At 36.4% G+C, this 14680-nt stretch overlaps 4 protein-coding genes, 1 long non-coding RNA gene and 1 pseudogene across 8 annotated transcripts; 4 read left to right on the top strand and 2 right to left on the bottom strand.

Moving 5' to 3' along the window:
• The first annotated feature begins 489 nt into the window (after positions 1-489).
• On the top strand, positions 490-2077 carry LOC107656262 (peroxisome assembly protein 26-like; annotated as a pseudogene).
• A 643-nt stretch (positions 2078-2720) lies between these two features.
• LOC107656261 (ubl carboxyl-terminal hydrolase 18-like) lies at positions 2721-6238 on the top strand. 3 transcript variants are annotated; one of them, XM_016444017.1, is made up of 11 exons: positions 2721-2852; positions 2938-3040; positions 3199-3295; positions 4132-4268; positions 4349-4428; positions 4540-4674; positions 5011-5106; positions 5289-5438; positions 5524-5664; positions 5760-5812; positions 5957-6238. In XM_016444017.1, exons 2-11 carry the CDS (start codon positions 2977-2979, stop codon positions 6009-6011), a joined length of 1008 nt encoding a protein of 335 aa, XP_016299503.1. In that variant the 5' UTR covers positions 2721-2852; positions 2938-2976; the 3' UTR covers positions 6012-6238. The 3 variants fall into 3 exon arrangements, with proteins under 3 accessions (XP_016299503.1, XP_016299504.1, XP_016299502.1); XM_016444018.1 differs by having other exon boundaries at positions 2928-3040; XM_016444016.1 differs by having other exon boundaries at positions 2721-3040.
• Positions 6239-6446: 208 nt separating this feature from the next.
• Positions 6447-7465, top strand: LOC107656368 (LYR motif-containing protein 5A-like). Of its 2 annotated transcripts, none has more exons than XM_016444178.1 (3): positions 6447-6523; positions 6775-6858; positions 7044-7465. In XM_016444178.1, the coding sequence occupies exons 2-3, from the start codon at positions 6814-6816 to the stop codon at positions 7254-7256; spliced, it is 258 nt and encodes an 85-aa protein (XP_016299664.1). In that variant the 5' UTR covers positions 6447-6523; positions 6775-6813; the 3' UTR covers positions 7257-7465. The 2 variants fall into 2 exon arrangements, with proteins under 2 accessions (XP_016299664.1, XP_016299665.1); XM_016444179.1 differs by having other exon boundaries at positions 6482-6519; positions 7044-7278.
• LOC107656367 (sodium-coupled monocarboxylate transporter 1-like) lies at positions 7452-10221 on the bottom strand. Its single transcript, XM_016444177.1, has 7 exons — positions 10168-10221; positions 9261-9513; positions 9092-9178; positions 8032-8213; positions 7860-7963; positions 7693-7781; positions 7452-7585 (listed from the first exon to the last, which is right to left on the bottom strand). The coding sequence occupies exons 2-7, from the start codon at positions 9297-9299 to the stop codon at positions 7475-7477; spliced, it is 612 nt and encodes a 203-aa protein (XP_016299663.1). The 5' UTR covers positions 9300-9513; positions 10168-10221; the 3' UTR covers positions 7452-7474.
• Positions 10222-10264: 43 nt separating this feature from the next.
• Positions 10265-13999, bottom strand: LOC107656369 (sodium-coupled monocarboxylate transporter 1-like). Its single transcript, XM_016444180.1, has 6 exons — positions 13272-13999; positions 13041-13106; positions 12912-12963; positions 12502-12569; positions 11462-11616; positions 10265-10788 (listed from the first exon to the last, which is right to left on the bottom strand). Exons 1-6 carry the CDS (start codon positions 13611-13613, stop codon positions 10644-10646), a joined length of 828 nt encoding a protein of 275 aa, XP_016299666.1. The 5' UTR covers positions 13614-13999; the 3' UTR covers positions 10265-10643.
• LOC107656371 (uncharacterized) lies at positions 11552-13346 on the top strand. Its single transcript, XR_001630565.1, has 3 exons — positions 11552-11624; positions 12512-12649; positions 13279-13346. It is a non-coding gene; the product is annotated as an uncharacterized LOC107656371 (long non-coding RNA).
• Positions 14000-14680: the final 681 nt, after the last annotated feature.

Genomic DNA, 14680 nt, shown 5'->3' with positions numbered 1-14680 from the left:
TATAAAACACACACACATACATACATACACACACACACAAACACACACATATATATATATATATATATATATAAAATATCAGCTAAAATATGAACTTAGAAATATAAGAATTTTGATTTAAAATATTTTGGTCTCTACTTAATTCCCATATTTTTTACAGAATATATATTCTATGTATATTATATATATTCACATATATGTATGTGTGTGTGTATATATATATATATATATATATATACACAAAATGTTTTTATGTACTTACTACTACTATTATTATTATTATTCGTTTTAAAGTTTAAAATTTTAAGTTTTAAATATTTCTCCGAACTTTTATTTTGGCGGGTATTTTCTTCGTCGTCCTTTGCGGAAATGGCTCCGTGGCGTGCAGCTGGTTTTGTTTACAGAATAGAAATGTTCTACGTATAGTGTCTTAAATCAATAATAATTCAATAATCAATAATGATTCACACTGTATTATTCCAAAACGTATCTTATTTCAATATTAAGGCTGTAATGCACTAAAAGCTCAATAGCAGTCCGTTATGAGGAGCAGTTCATCCGTGTTTTTGGCGGGCGGTCGTGGTTCGGGCTCGGTTCGGCTCAGCAGCCCACCCGCCTGTCCGTTAACAGCTCCGGTGGACGCTGCCGTTGAATATTTAATGGTAAAGAAAGACTTTCAGGCTGCGCTGGATACGTGCGAGAAAGCACTTGAGAGTTTAGGCTCTTTTGCAGAGCAGGAGGACAGCTGGTGAGTTTATGTAAAATATCTCATAGTGAAATAAGTTATGTATTTACAGTTATCTCCAATCTCATGCTAAATCTTTCCTTACAGCTTCAAGTATGCTGAACTGAAAGCAGCTTTGACTATAGTGGGGATTCAGGCAATGGCTGAGCTTAATCAGTGGCCTGGAGTTCTGTCATGGGTTTTGCAGCAGTATGGAGAAACAGAAAATTCCTGCCAAGATTATCCAAATGTGGTAAGAAGAATCTGCTTTAATCTCACAAATTACATTAAATAGCCTTTGAATGTGGGTGAAGTACCGCTACCTCACTCCTAATGCTATATAAACGGTTTCACAGCATTCTGCTCTATGTGAAAGTGGGTGAGCGGGCTGTGATGAAGGAGGCAGTCTGTGATTGGCTGCAATGCTCTGGTAACATGAGCCAGTCGGGGTTCAGCACTGTGGCAGAGCTGTATTTCCTCCACATTCTGGTGCCGATGGGTCTCACGGCTGAAGCTCTGGAGATGCTGGAGACTGATGTGTGTCGGGTGGCATTCACTGAAGAACAGAGACAAGCAGCTCAGAGTTTGGTAGACATTCAGAATGAGAAAAATGCAACATCGTCCACTACAAATCCTGAATCTGTAGCTGTGGCGCCAACAACTAGTGCTTCAAAACAAGGTGACTTTCTTTTAATAATGTGCTTTAAGTAAAAAATTGCAATGTAATTTGATTCAAACTATATCATTGATGAGGAAGCCATTTTATTGTAGAATAGATGATGGATGCAGTGATGTGTTTTTGTGATTGACAGATAAACTGACTCAGCGGCTGACTTCCATAATGAAGTTGTTATACCGAGGTCTCTCAGTAGCCAGTGTGAGAATCAGATCCAACTCTGTGCGCAAAGTTTTTCTGGCTTTAATATTGCTGTATCTTCTTCTTGTCCGTATTGACCCGGGTAAGAGATCCGCTGGCCATTTTTATGCAGTGCATCCTCAATAATTACTTTGAGAATGATTGACTGTCATTTTTCTGCTATTTCTCCGCTCTCAGCTCTGCCCTCAGCTTTCCCGTGGCTGCTCCGCCTGCATGGACTCCTTCAGCAGACGTGGAACACCATGTTTGGACCTTATTACAGAGCCAACACCCGGAGTTAGAGTTTTAATGGTGTTATCCTGGAACAAACTGTGAAACAATGTTGCCATCCCAAATTTGTAATACTTAATACATCCTGTGTTTGCCATGAGCATCACTTTTTGGTGCACTTACTTACATTATAGATAAATAAATCATTGAATTATATCAAACTACTGATAACCTATTTAAAATGGATGGTATCCTGGAGAGAAATATTTCATGCAGATCAAATGTAATTTTATTATATAATAAAATGTGTAAATATGGTTTTGAATGTTCATGTGGATCTGGGCTTGTGCTGCAGACACAGTATGTAACTTATATTAACAACTGTTTATTGTACTTCACATTGAATGGTCATGGTTAAGACTTGTACTAAGTTTTATTAATATGTACTTTTCAAATGCACTTTTATTAAATTATTAAGAATATACAGACTAAAAGGTCTGAGGTTTATACCAGGGTTATTAACTAATATTAAAACCATTAAAAAAAACTTTATTTCAGCTTTATTTCTCATTTTTAATGTGAATGCTAAAATAACTAAAACGAATAAATATAGACATTTCTAAAAAAAAAAATAGAAATATTAAAACTTAAAAATTAAAATCTAATTTTTAAATTTCTAATTTTTCAAATCTAATTCTAACAAAACCCATAATAGTATATTAATGATAGTAAAATAACACTGGTTTAAATACATTAAATATAAATAGTCCGTATATAAAATGTGTTATTAGAGTTTCCTGATATTTCTGTTGATTTAAAAAAAAAATAGTGATTAAATTATGTTTGTTAATAATAATACTAATAAAAACTTAAAAAATATTACCTAGTCATTTATTCAGAACTGGGTGTTAGTTTCGCATCTGTGACAGAAACTGACGCATGAATTGAAAGTGAAAGTAAAATCAGCTGTTTCTGTTTATGTCTGTATGAAACTGCTTGTTACGCTACGAGTAAAACGGGAGCTGAAGTATCTTGAAGAGGGTGAATATTTAGTCAGCTTAGTTTGATTTTCTAAAACCAATGCGCAGTTTAATTTCGACGGTGTCAAAACAACAGGTTTCCATAGATACAACACCGAGAAGCGTTTGCAGTCGTATATGTGTGGATGGGGAAGAATTGGAGTAAAATGGATTATCCACTATACAAACGCTCTGTATCATTGGATTATGGTAGGTCAACAGAGACTTGCATACATCATAGTACATAATTAAAAAAAAATACTGCTACTGTAACTACTGTCATTTCAGTCTTTTGAACCATTTTTTTTTTAAGTTTATCCAGAAATGCTGGAACTAATAATGATCTTAAATATGATCTGTTGTTTCAGAAGTGAGAGGCCTTTTAAACTACAATCTGTCCTGCTGTGTAAACGCTTTGCTTCAATCCTTTTCTGCCACCACTGAACTACTGGACATACTGAACAAGTAAAGCTCTATTATCTTTTAAATAAGATGCACTCTTTGCAAATTAGCCATGTTTCATTTGTTGAAAATGTACTCATTCTCTGGACATCCAAGATGTAGAGTTTGTTTCATCATCAGAACAGATTTGGACAAATGTAGCGTCACATTACTTGCTCACCAATGGATCCTCTGCAGTGAATGGGTGCCGTCAGAATGAGAGTCCAAACAGTTGATAAAAACATCACAATAATCCAGAAGTAATCCACACCACTCCCGTCCATCAGTTAACATCTTGCGAGTGAAAAGCTGCATGCTTGTAAGAAACAAATCCATCATTGAGGCATTACAATTCTATAATCAGTAAAAAACACTTCCTCCAGTAAAAAAGTCCATCCCCTGATGTCCCCTCACATCAAAATCCAACGACAACTGTTTTGTACTGTTTTTCTTCCTTGATTTTTGCATATTTCTCTCCTGATTCCAACTAGATGACTTTTTTTCACTGGAGAAAGCAATATTATGGATAGAGGACTCCTGTTTTAGCCAGATTCAGTGGGTTGAAGTTAAAAATATACTGATAAATTTGTTTCTTACAAACACAATTTTTTTTAATTTTGTTTTACAAGACATTAATTGATGGACTGGAGTGGTGTGGATTATTGTGATGTTTTTATCAGCTGTTTGGACTCTCATTCTGACGGCACCCATTCACTGCAGAGGATCCATTGGTGAGCAAGTGATGGAATGCTACATTTCTCCAAATCTGTTCTGATGAAGAAACAAACTCATCTACATCTTGGATGGCCTGAGGGTGACTAAATATTAATCAAATTTTTGGATGAACTATTCCTTTAAAGATGGCATCCATCAGATGGGATTGATAAGAGTAACGTCCCACTGCAGTTGAAGAATACCCTGGAAGCCATGAGGGACAAATCATATCCTGCTCCACACAAAGACTTCCTCAACTGCCTCTACCGTCAAGCCATCCGACGTATGTGTCATATCACCCTAAAATCTTATACTTGTGGAAATAATGTCGCTCAGTTGTGTCGTTCTGTCATTGTGCTGTAGGGTTCACTCAGCAGGATGCAGATGAAATATTCCACATCATCCTCAATCTCAGTCAGAAGCAGATACCTGATGCTGCTCTGGTGGGTTTTCATTAAAAATCGATGCACATATTTTAAGTATGTACTGTTATGTCTCAGTGTTAATGAGAGTGATCAATTATGTATGGTAAACTCTTTGTTTTACTCTATCAGGCTCAGGAAATCTGCAGTCTCTATGAAATAAAGGTGGAGACCCAGGTGGGGTGTTTAAATTGCAAATTCATCCAACGAATGCCCAACTCTCTTTTCAGCCTTCCTTTGGCGATCTGTGAAAGGGAAAACTCCTTGGTAAGCACATTAAACATTCATCAATGATATCTTGAAAATGAAAATTCGGTTATCATTTACACACCCTCAACTTGTTCCAAACCTGTATGAGTTTCTTTCTTCTGTTAAACACAAAAGAAGATATTTTGAAGAATGTGGCAAACCAAACAATTGCTGGCATTGACTTTCAAAGTATGGACAAAAATACTATGGAAGTCAATGGCTACCAGCAACTGTTTGGTTACCAACATTCTTGAATCAACATTCATTTTTAGTCATTGTGCGTCAGTAATATACATTGTAATATATATGATCTTGAGCAAATCATACATAATTCTTCCTCTTCATGTTCTTCAGGAAAGCTGCATCAACTCTTTTTTCCAGCTACAAAATCTGGCGGACAGTGAGAAGGTTTACTGCGACAACTGTGAAAAAAAGCAGCCGTCCTCTTATGTGTGTGCTTTATTTGTTATTGCATTATATAACAGTTTCATCTTTAATAATTACATTTCTGATAGTTTAATTGATTTCATGTGATGATACAGCAAATTCAAGTAAGAATTTAACTGTCATATTGTAATGCTTTGTGAGTTGATTGTTTTGATTTTCTGACATTTTCATTAATTGTCATGTAGGAGGTGAAACTTGTGTCATTGCCTCCGATTCTGTGTGTCCACTTGAAAAGATTCAGAAACGATGATGGCTTCACCAAGAAACTCTACGACAAAGTCACCTTCCCTGAAACGTTTAGCACTGCCATTTTTGCTGCAGGACAATCAGAAAAAGTATGTTTAGTAGATATTTAGTAAAGTAGCATGCAGTCAAAATAATATTGCCATATATGCTTGATTTGTTGTATGCTTGTTTTAGGCTGATTGTCTCAAGGCTGATGAGCATTACAGTCTCTATGCAGTAGTAGTGCATATGGGAAGTACCATGTCTGGTCACTACACTGCTTTCATCAGTTCATATCAGGACTGGTATTACGCTGATGACAGCTGCGTGCAACCAGTAAGAAATAGTGACAGCCTGATTTAACTAGTATCTGAAATAGTTAAGAGTGTTATGTAACTGATACTTATATGCAATTGTTTTGTTTATCTCAGTCCACATGGAAAAATGTGCAGGGCACATATGGAGGGTACCGTCGGCGCTATGGGTACGTTAAACATCAATAACCATAAACCTATATAGCTTCTCACAGGCACTTCAAAGGAAAGCAAAACACAAATGCAGACCTTTTAAATAATTACTTCCAAGACATCTTCCAGGTTTTAATTATAATTTTGCATGCTGTTTTTAGAGAGACAGCCTACCTGCTTCTGTATAGGAAGAAGAGCTGGAATTCATCTGGATAACTGTTGGGAACATGCACTGCAGCATTTGATGAACACTAGATGAATTAATGCAGAGAATATTCCAAGAACAGGACTGAAGTCTATTTATATTTTGGGTATAAGTATGAAGAGGGGTGTTTAAGAATGTAAATCAGTATATTTTCATGTTGATTGGGGTTTATATAGGACAGTATTTTGGATAGGATTATGCTATTTTGCCAGTGCATATTTTGTGGAGTTTATGGATATTGTTAAATAAAATGATAACAATATGTTTTGAAATAAGGTTGTTGGTGATCTCAAGTTATTGCTGTAAAGCTGTAATATAAAAATACTGTGCGAAAAGACCATGTTTTCTCCAGTTAAAACACATCTAAGGTTTACAGCCCACATAGTTGACTGGTTCAAAACTACAGTGAGACTTTTATTTTGAAAAAATGCAAAGACGGAACCTGGCTTTTATTTTGGAAAGCGTCCATATCATGGCATTTTCCCCGCACGTCCTGGTAAACAGCTCTATTATGATCTTGTAGGTGAGCAAACATTGTCATAAACCATATTTCTTACAGAAAACTTTACTACCCAGCTGAAGATGACTTTATCCATTCAATAGATCGGCTTTTAGCACCTTAATAAACTATAAAGTATGACAATACAAAATAAGTAGAATTATATTCAAGGAGAATTTTAGTCCACATTTTTGTGTTAATTGGGTGTTGCATGCTACTGAATACAATAGGCATTAAATTGTGGTGTATTATTGTTTGTTCTCTGTCTGTTTTAGGTTTATTCGCTATCTCAGGATAAAGAGAGATAAATTCAAATGAGTAATCCACTGAGAGGAGAAGTTATAAGATTGTACAAAAATGTAAGCATAATTTTTCTGTCAGTTTCCTTTTTTGATCTGTTCTTTTCATATGAAATGTTGTCCAGTGGTACTTTGTCATCCTTTATTGGACATAACATTGCATGGCAGCAGAGTCACAAAATGAAGAAATGTAAAATTGTAATGATGACTATCCATTGCTTGGGCAATGCATTTCTTTTCTGCAGCTTCTGTATCTTGGGCGGGAATATCCAAAAGGCACTACATACTTCAGGGAGCGTCTGAAAGCAGCTTTCATGAAGAACAAAGATGTCACCGAGCCTGAGAAAATCAAAAAGCTGGTTGACCGTGGAGAGTTTGTGATCAAAGAACTCGAGGCGCTTTACTTCCTCAGGAAATACAGAGCGATGAAGAGGCGCTACTACGAACCAGAGCATTAATCGATGTTTCTGCCAGACTGTATATGTGTCAAAAGTGAAATCACTACTTTCTGCACGTTTTTGAATGTCTGTGTTTGATGTGTTGCACTACAACAGATTTGGACGTAAACATTTATTTTTACTACTTCTAAGTCCTTGTTAGATATACAATAGGCAGTTATTTGTAATGACAATTACATATGTATTTATATTTAAATACATTTAAGTTTTATGATGTTCTAAGCAGGTCTTTGTGTAGACATCTCTACATCACAGAAAGCAAAGTTGGTTTTTCCAAAGGATTTCTCCAGCTCCTGCACCAGGTCAAAATTTCCTGCGCTACTGGAAACCTTTTAGTGCAAATAATTGAAAATGATCAGATAGATGGGAATAGTGTGAGTATGTCTGTCCATTTATACATATGTATTTATATATATGCATTAAAGAATATGCTCACTTTTGCTTTGAGTACATTGTAGGCTTTGTAGAAGGTGAGGTCTTCTTTTGATAGTGTAAGCCCAGACTGCACTTTCATCTGTCTGCCGCCTTGGAGACAAATTTTGAAAACATCAGTTACTTTGAACAACGACAGCAGGGTGCTTCACCTATCAGAAAGTCTCATACCTGAAAGTATGCTGACAATAAAACCCACGGTGATGACCGTCACAGTCCCCAGTGGGCCGAAGTACAGGTATGAGAGTGAGTACCAGTTATCAGCCAGGAAAGGCCTGTTAGGAAATAGATATGGTTATGTAACAGCCAATAGATTTTGACTCAACTGATTTTTGCAACCCACCTTTGCTCTTTCAGTATGAAGTCGTCTATGTTTGCAGTCCAGTTAGTGCCACCTGAGAAGTTACAGCCGTGTGTCATCAGAGCCAGCGGTCTGCTGTTCTCTGGTAGTGGAGGGTATATCTGTGCCCCGATGCACACCCACAGTGACAGAGCCAAACCAGACACCAGCCCTGCCAAACCTCCCTAAAACATCCACACTTTTAAAGGAATAGTTTGAACAAAATCGCTGAAATGTTACTCCCATTCAGACCATCCAAGATGTAGAGTTTGTTTCTTCATCAGAACAGATTTGAATGTAATTTAGAATTCCATCACTTGCTCACCAGTGGATCCTCTGCAGTGAATGGGTGCCGTCAGAATAAGAGTCCAAACAGTTGATAAAAACATCACAATAATCCAGAAGTAATCCACACCACTCCAGTCCATCAGTTAATGTCTTGTGAAGTGAAAAGCTGCATGTTTGTAAGAAACAAATCCATCATTAAGATGTTTTTAACTTCAAACTGTTGCTTCCAGCTAAAATGAGTCATCTATCCATAATATTGCTATCTCCGGTGAAAAATTTGTCTTTTCTGAATCAGGAGAGAAATAAGCACAGATCAAACACCGTTTACAAGCTAAAACACTTCTAAACAAACACGTCGGTGGATTTTGATGTGAGAGGACAACAGGAGATGGAATTTTACACCTGAGGAAGTGTTATTATGGATTATTATGGACGCATATTTTGGCCAGAAGCGATGGTTTAAAGTTAAAACCCCTTAATGAAGGATTTGTTTCTTACAAACGTGCAGCTTTTCACTTCACAAGATGTTAATTCATGTACTGGAGTGGTGTGGATTACTTGTGGATTGTTGTGATGTTTTTATCAGCTGTTTGGACTCTCATTCTGACGGCACCCATTCATTGCAGAGGATCCAAGTCATGTCATGCTAAATTTCTCCACATCTGTTCAGATTAAGAAACAAACTCATCTACATCTTGGATGGCCTGAGGGTGAGTTAAATTTTTTTTTGCAAATTTTCATAACATTAAAATCATTAATCATTAGCCATGCTAACCTTTGCATTAGCGCAAGGAAACAGGATGCCAAGAGAAAAAAGGCCCAGTAGAGGTCCGCCAGCCACTCCTGCGATACTAATAGCAGCCTGTTGAGAAACAAACGGACAGGAAAATTAGGACTATACCATCATTCGCCCCCTAATGTCACATAATTCATCAGTAACCCACCTGTAGCATCCCTCCCATTAAAGATGCAACACCAGCCATTCCGATGCACACGGCACCATAAAACAAACCTGTGTTTAGGGAATATCATCTAGTTAAGTAGGTAGTATCACTGTTCATGCATTAATGTGAAGATATGCACTCACTTATGCCCTTTGAAGACCAGGACAGTTGCCTTTCTGACAGACTGAAGTACGGCCGAATCAGATCTGCAATAGTTACTGCAGCCAAAGCATTTACACTGGAGGAGACTGTACTGTAGACAATAAAGATGATATAATACAAGCTTAAAATGATCATTTGATAAATGTGGTACAAAAATGACTCACTCGGGTAATGTTCCAGTGTCATTCCCTCTTGCATTTAATCTTGGTGATACATGATGTTGTATGTATCTGAGATTTATAAATGCTGTAGAAGTATTGTTCAATGCTACACTTAAAAATAAAGGTTCCAAAAGGGGGGTTTCACGGCAATACCATAGAGGAACCATTTTTTGGGTTCCCAAAGAACCTTTCAGTGAACAGTTCTTAAAAGAACCATTTTCCTTAGTGTGAAGAATATTTTAAAATTCTAAAGAAGCTTTTTCACACTATAAAGAATACACTATAAAGGTTCCATGGATGCTAATAAAGACTAACGACAAATGAAACTTTAATGTAAAGTGTTACCCAATTTTATATTTCGCAATGTTTTAGTAGACATGGAATATGTAGCACAAGAGTTGTAGTTTAATGTTGTACTTTTTGGAGTCATGCTTGTATGGCAGAGCTGCTTGGACATTTTGCTAAATATCTCCTTTTGTGTTCCACAGAAAACAGAAATTCATATGGGTTTGGAACGACATTAGGGTGAGTAAATGATACATTTTATTTTTAGGTTGAACTAGTTGTCTTAATAGAGAACAAACCTTAATGTGCCACTATATGCTGCTGCCACAAACAGTCCTGGCACACCAGGATATTCGCTCAGGATGTCCAACACCAGGTATGGCATAAGCTTATTGCATATTATAGAGAGAGACATTAATGTAGCATATTCCAGATTGATAATGTTATTTAATATATAATATATAGTATTTTTTTATAGAAATATATAAAGGTTATTAGGAGTTTTAGTAACATGCACAATTTTTGCATTTGAGATGCATTGTCGTGGTTTGTACCTGGTCCAGAGCAGACACCTTTCTTGCTGTCCATGGATCACAATTCTTATAAACGGAGTATAAACACAAGCCACAAAACACTGAGCATATTGATATAGCCCAGAGAGACACTAAGTTTATGTATAAAGCCCTGGATAGAGACAAAAACACAGACAAAAGTAGTTCAGATACATATTGCATTCCTTTTAGCGTGAATTTGGGTTTTATGATTTGTGCAATGCTCACATTTTAGCATGGAACAGGGACTTGCATGATATGTATCTTTGCACCTGAGCTTGATTGATACCATAGACACTGGTCCAGAGGAACGTCCCTCCCACTGTGATGCTCCAGAATGTGTGTCTCCTCAGGGGGTTCGGATCAAAGCTGAGAGGGTCGGACACAGCATGAGAAAGGCAAGTTTTTAAAGGTGCAGTATAAGCGATTTCTGAGAAATGCTGTTGATATTTGAAATCACCAAAACAAACACGCCCCTTCCCAAAAGAATCACACCCCTATCTTGATAGCTCCGCCCCCAAATTTAAGAAACATGCTATTCAACACAGGCACCTCCCCCATCACTACTGGACATGCCCCTTACTGGTGATTGGCTACAGGTGTGTTTTGGTGCTCGGTCCGATCCACTTTCAACAGTGTTTCTCAGAAATCACTTACTGCACCTTTAAAGGGACAATCCAGGCAAAAATGAAAATTCTGTCATCATTTACTCTCCCCCATGTCGCTCCAAACCTGTATGAGTTTCTTTCTTCTGCTGAACACAAAGGAAGATATTTTGAAGAATGTTGGTAACCAAACAATTTTGGTTCCCATTCACTTCCATTATATATTTTGACCATAAAATGGAAGTCAATGGGAACCGAAACTGTACAGTTATCAACTATGCATTATATGCATTATCTTTTATGTTCTGCACAAGAAAGAAAGTCATACAGGTTTGGAATGACATGAGTGTGAGTATTTGATGACCCAATTTTCATTTTTGCCCAGACTCTCCTTTAAATTATGCATTCTTGTACCTGTCAGTAATGTGATAACTCACTCCCATAGGTTGAGCCGGCCTCCCTGGGTGGAGTCACTGATGATAGTGGAGATCCCGCCCTGCAGCAGCACCGATTGGACGATGACAGCCAAGAGCCCAGCCAACATGATGCCCACCTGGAATACATCCGTCCACACCACTGCCTTCAGACCGCCCTGCCAGGGTAAAGGGACAGTCCTTTGTGATGCACATTTTAATAAATATACATTATATAAACATAAAATGGCAATTCTAAAAAGTGTTGCTACTGTATAATTTTAATATAACAGGGATTCTCAAACTTTTTTTGTCAGCTGAACCCCTTAGACTTGATTTAACAACACATTTTTATGCTCATGGTTCTCTGATGTTGATAATAATAATAATAATAATAGTACGTATTATTATTAGTAGTAGTAGTAGTATGTTTTAACTCTAATTATAAAAATAAAGACAGAAATATATAAAATTACGCAGCACAACATACTATACAGTTATTTAATTAAATTTTAGCTCTTAATTTTATAATTGAACTAAGCTATATAGGGATTATTGTGCAGCCCCATTTTTTTATTTTAATTTTACATTCAATATAATTAATTACCAGTTTATCAACTCATGAACCCTCACTTGGGAAACTTGTTTAATATAAAGCAAATATGCATAGATAATTTTTTGGATTTTATACGTTCAGTCAACAATAAGCATGGGGCAAATCTTAAATCTTTTATACATAAAAATATTATTTTTCAATATTCAAAAAATATTATTTTGCAATATTAAAACCCATTGTGCTGTACAATTTGTTGCTTGAGTTTCGAGTGGACTAGGTAGTAACCTATTTTTATGGAGCCCTAATAAAATGGAGAGACTTGAATTTGACACTTGAGTAATTAACCATATTCCGTGACTGTTTGAAATGGCAATGTATGCAATATATTATGAGGATATTGTACATACTGTGAATTTATTTAGTGCTCTGTACATCTTGCATATTTTCACTCAACATGTTAGTAGTATCTTAATGATACTAAAATAACACTACTCTCTTTCTAACTTACTAATGTACAGTAGAGAGTGCAGACGACTCCGGTCGAAATGACGGCACCCCAGAGATCTATACCTGTGACTGAGAAGTGGAGAGAAGTTCACTTGACCAGACAGCACTGTGCACTATCAAGCATACTTGTTACACCATACACTCCACAAGTAAAGCCATTTGACTTACACACTTAAAAATAGAGGTTCTTTATGAAGAACTTTATCATTCATGGAACCTTTCCATTTCCATTCGTTCTTTAGATTATTAAAATGTTAAGAATAAATGGTTCTTTTAAGAACTGTTCACTGAAAGGTTCTTTGGGGAAACAAAAAACATTCTTCATGGCATTGCTGTAAAATTCTCATTTTTTAGACCTTTATTTTTAAGAGTGAAGGAAGCAAAATAGAAACATCTGCAAAAAAATCCTACCTTGGTTTAAAGCCAAAGCCGGGGCGTAAATAACCAGACCTGTGTATAGGACCTGAGAAGAGATGGAAAATAGTACATTGAATTTACTGTATGATTTAATAAGACTGATAGTAACAAGAAAACACTCACTGTCTGTATGATAAACAGGACTGTCCCAAATAGTCTAATTACTTTATTGTAACGCATCTCCAGATACTGCAAACAAAGGGAAAAAAAATGATTACATTGCATAAGTTGCAGAATCAATGCATTATGGAAGCGTTTTAACATCATTAATATGTTCTTCCTCAATAAACTCACTATTTTAGATTACCAATGAAATGTTTTAATGCCACATTGAATTTTTTCCTGTCATCTCACCTCATAGGTGCTGGTTATTCCCAGTCTGTAGAAGATCGGCAGGAAAATCTCAGAGCTCACAGCCACCATCAGAACATAAGAAAAGCAGATGAGGATGAAAATGGCTCCGTGCTGATACACCTCCACCGGAGTCCCCAGAACGGTGATGGCTGACATGAAGCTGGCTGTCAGGGACAGAGCCACCGGCACCGCTGTCATACTCCGTCCACCCACCAGAAAGTCTGCGGAGCTGCTCTGACCTCTTCCAGCGAAGGCGTAGTAAACCCCGATGCCTGCTGAGATCACCAGCATTAAGCTGAAGACCACATAGTCCCACACACTGAAGGACGTCGCACTTGACATCTTTGTGCACGTCTGAACTTCTTTAACAGGGTCTCTTGATTTTACAAGGAAACCTTTGTGGCTCTGTTTGCAAAATATTATCGGTGACCATCAGGAACTTACTCATTGAAAGCAGATTGTTAGGTCAGAGATTGTGTTAAGACAGAAAGAGATGTTTGTTCAGTCAGAGGGAGGCTCTGCCAAAGTTACTTACTGTGATTGTTCCTGGAGCTGCATGCTTGTCATCATCCCACCCCTATCACATTCTTTCCTCCTTACTTACTGCAGTTGGACTGCAATGTTTTTTTTTTTCTCTAGTTATCAGATAATGCGTTTATTCTTGTGTGTGAGATACAAATAGACCATTCACTCCCTATTAATAACAAAAGCAGCCTAATGTTATTAACCTCCCAATATTACTAATCTTTGTCTGTCTATTTATACAATACAACTTTATTAGTACTAGAGAACAATTGGGAGATGTGGAGATGATTTTTAGCATAAAATAAATAGGATTATGAATAATGCAATTAGAACATGTTAAAGAAATAACATGTACTATGAACAAACCATTGACTAAAAATAAAAATATATCTATACAACACATTAATAATGTATAATATTTTCATATTTCTAATTTAACCATCGACCAAAAAAAAAAAAAAATCTGTACAACACAGAATAAATAGAATTAAAATTAAATAGAAAATGTTGTACATTTTATTTATCTTATATATAATTTAATTTATATTTTTATATTTCTATATTATTGTATAACACAAGTGATCCGCTGGAATAATTTCAAAACTCTTGCTATAGACGAAAAAAAAACAAAAAAACTTAAGTATCGCTCAAAACAAGATAAAATCTTTCCAAATACTTTTTCAAATAAAGAAGACTTTTATTTTGATAAACAGTAAAACTCTCCACTTTATCCATAATGCGTCATTCAAGATGGTGGCCTCCTGATACGGCATGCGTGTTAACAATTTCACAGCCATTGATAACGTATTTTGTCTTTTAAATCACGGGGTATCCATACATTCTGTATTTGGAGGTCTGATAATACAGCAAAATGAAGCTCAAAG

The sequence above is a fragment of the Sinocyclocheilus anshuiensis genome, unplaced genomic scaffold, assembly GCF_001515605.1.
Source record: "Sinocyclocheilus anshuiensis isolate Anshui unplaced genomic scaffold, SAMN03320099.WGS_v1.1 scaffold183, whole genome shotgun sequence".
Classification (NCBI taxonomy): domain Eukaryota; kingdom Metazoa; phylum Chordata; class Actinopteri; order Cypriniformes; family Cyprinidae; genus Sinocyclocheilus; species Sinocyclocheilus anshuiensis.
The sequence above is the reverse complement of the archived record's forward strand: the minus strand, read 5'-3'. Positions and strand labels throughout refer to the sequence as shown.

Excerpts from the sequence above, each read along its gene's own strand:
- LOC107656367 (XM_016444177.1), bottom strand. The coding sequence starts at position 9,299 with ATGGCTGGTGTTGCATCTTTAATGGGAGGGATGCTACAG. Across the intron at positions 8,214-9,091 it reads TTCCTTGCGCTAATGCAAAG|GGAGGTTTGGCAGGGCTGGT; the intron begins GTTAGCATGGCT and ends TGGATGTTTTAG. Across the intron at positions 7,964-8,031 it reads TTCATACTGAAAGAGCAAAG|GCCTTTCCTGGCTGATAACT; the intron begins GTGGGTTGCAAA and ends ATTTCCTAACAG.
- LOC107656369 (XM_016444180.1), bottom strand. The coding sequence starts at position 13,613 with ATGTCAAGTGCGACGTCCTTCAGTGTGTGGGACTATGTGGTCTTCAGC. Across the intron at positions 13,107-13,271 it reads GAATAACCAGCACCTATGAG|TATCTGGAGATGCGTTACAA; the intron begins GTGAGATGACAG and ends CTTTGTTTGCAG. Across the intron at positions 11,617-12,501 it reads GCACTCTCTACTGTACATTA|GGCGGTCTGAAGGCAGTGGT; the intron begins GTAAGTTAGAAA and ends TTACCCTGGCAG.
- LOC107656261 (XM_016444017.1), top strand. The coding sequence starts at position 2,977 with ATGGGGAAGAATTGGAGTAAAATGGATTATCCACTATACAAACGCTCT. Across the intron at positions 3,041-3,198 it reads CTCTGTATCATTGGATTATG|AAGTGAGAGGCCTTTTAAAC; the intron begins GTAGGTCAACAG and ends CTGTTGTTTCAG. Across the intron at positions 5,665-5,759 it reads ATGACAGCTGCGTGCAACCA|TCCACATGGAAAAATGTGCA; the intron begins GTAAGAAATAGT and ends TGTTTATCTCAG.
- LOC107656368 (XM_016444178.1), top strand. The coding sequence starts at position 6,814 with ATGAGTAATCCACTGAGAGGAGAAGTTATAAGATTGTACAAAAAT. Across the intron at positions 6,859-7,043 it reads TTATAAGATTGTACAAAAAT|CTTCTGTATCTTGGGCGGGA; the intron begins GTAAGCATAATT and ends TCTTTTCTGCAG.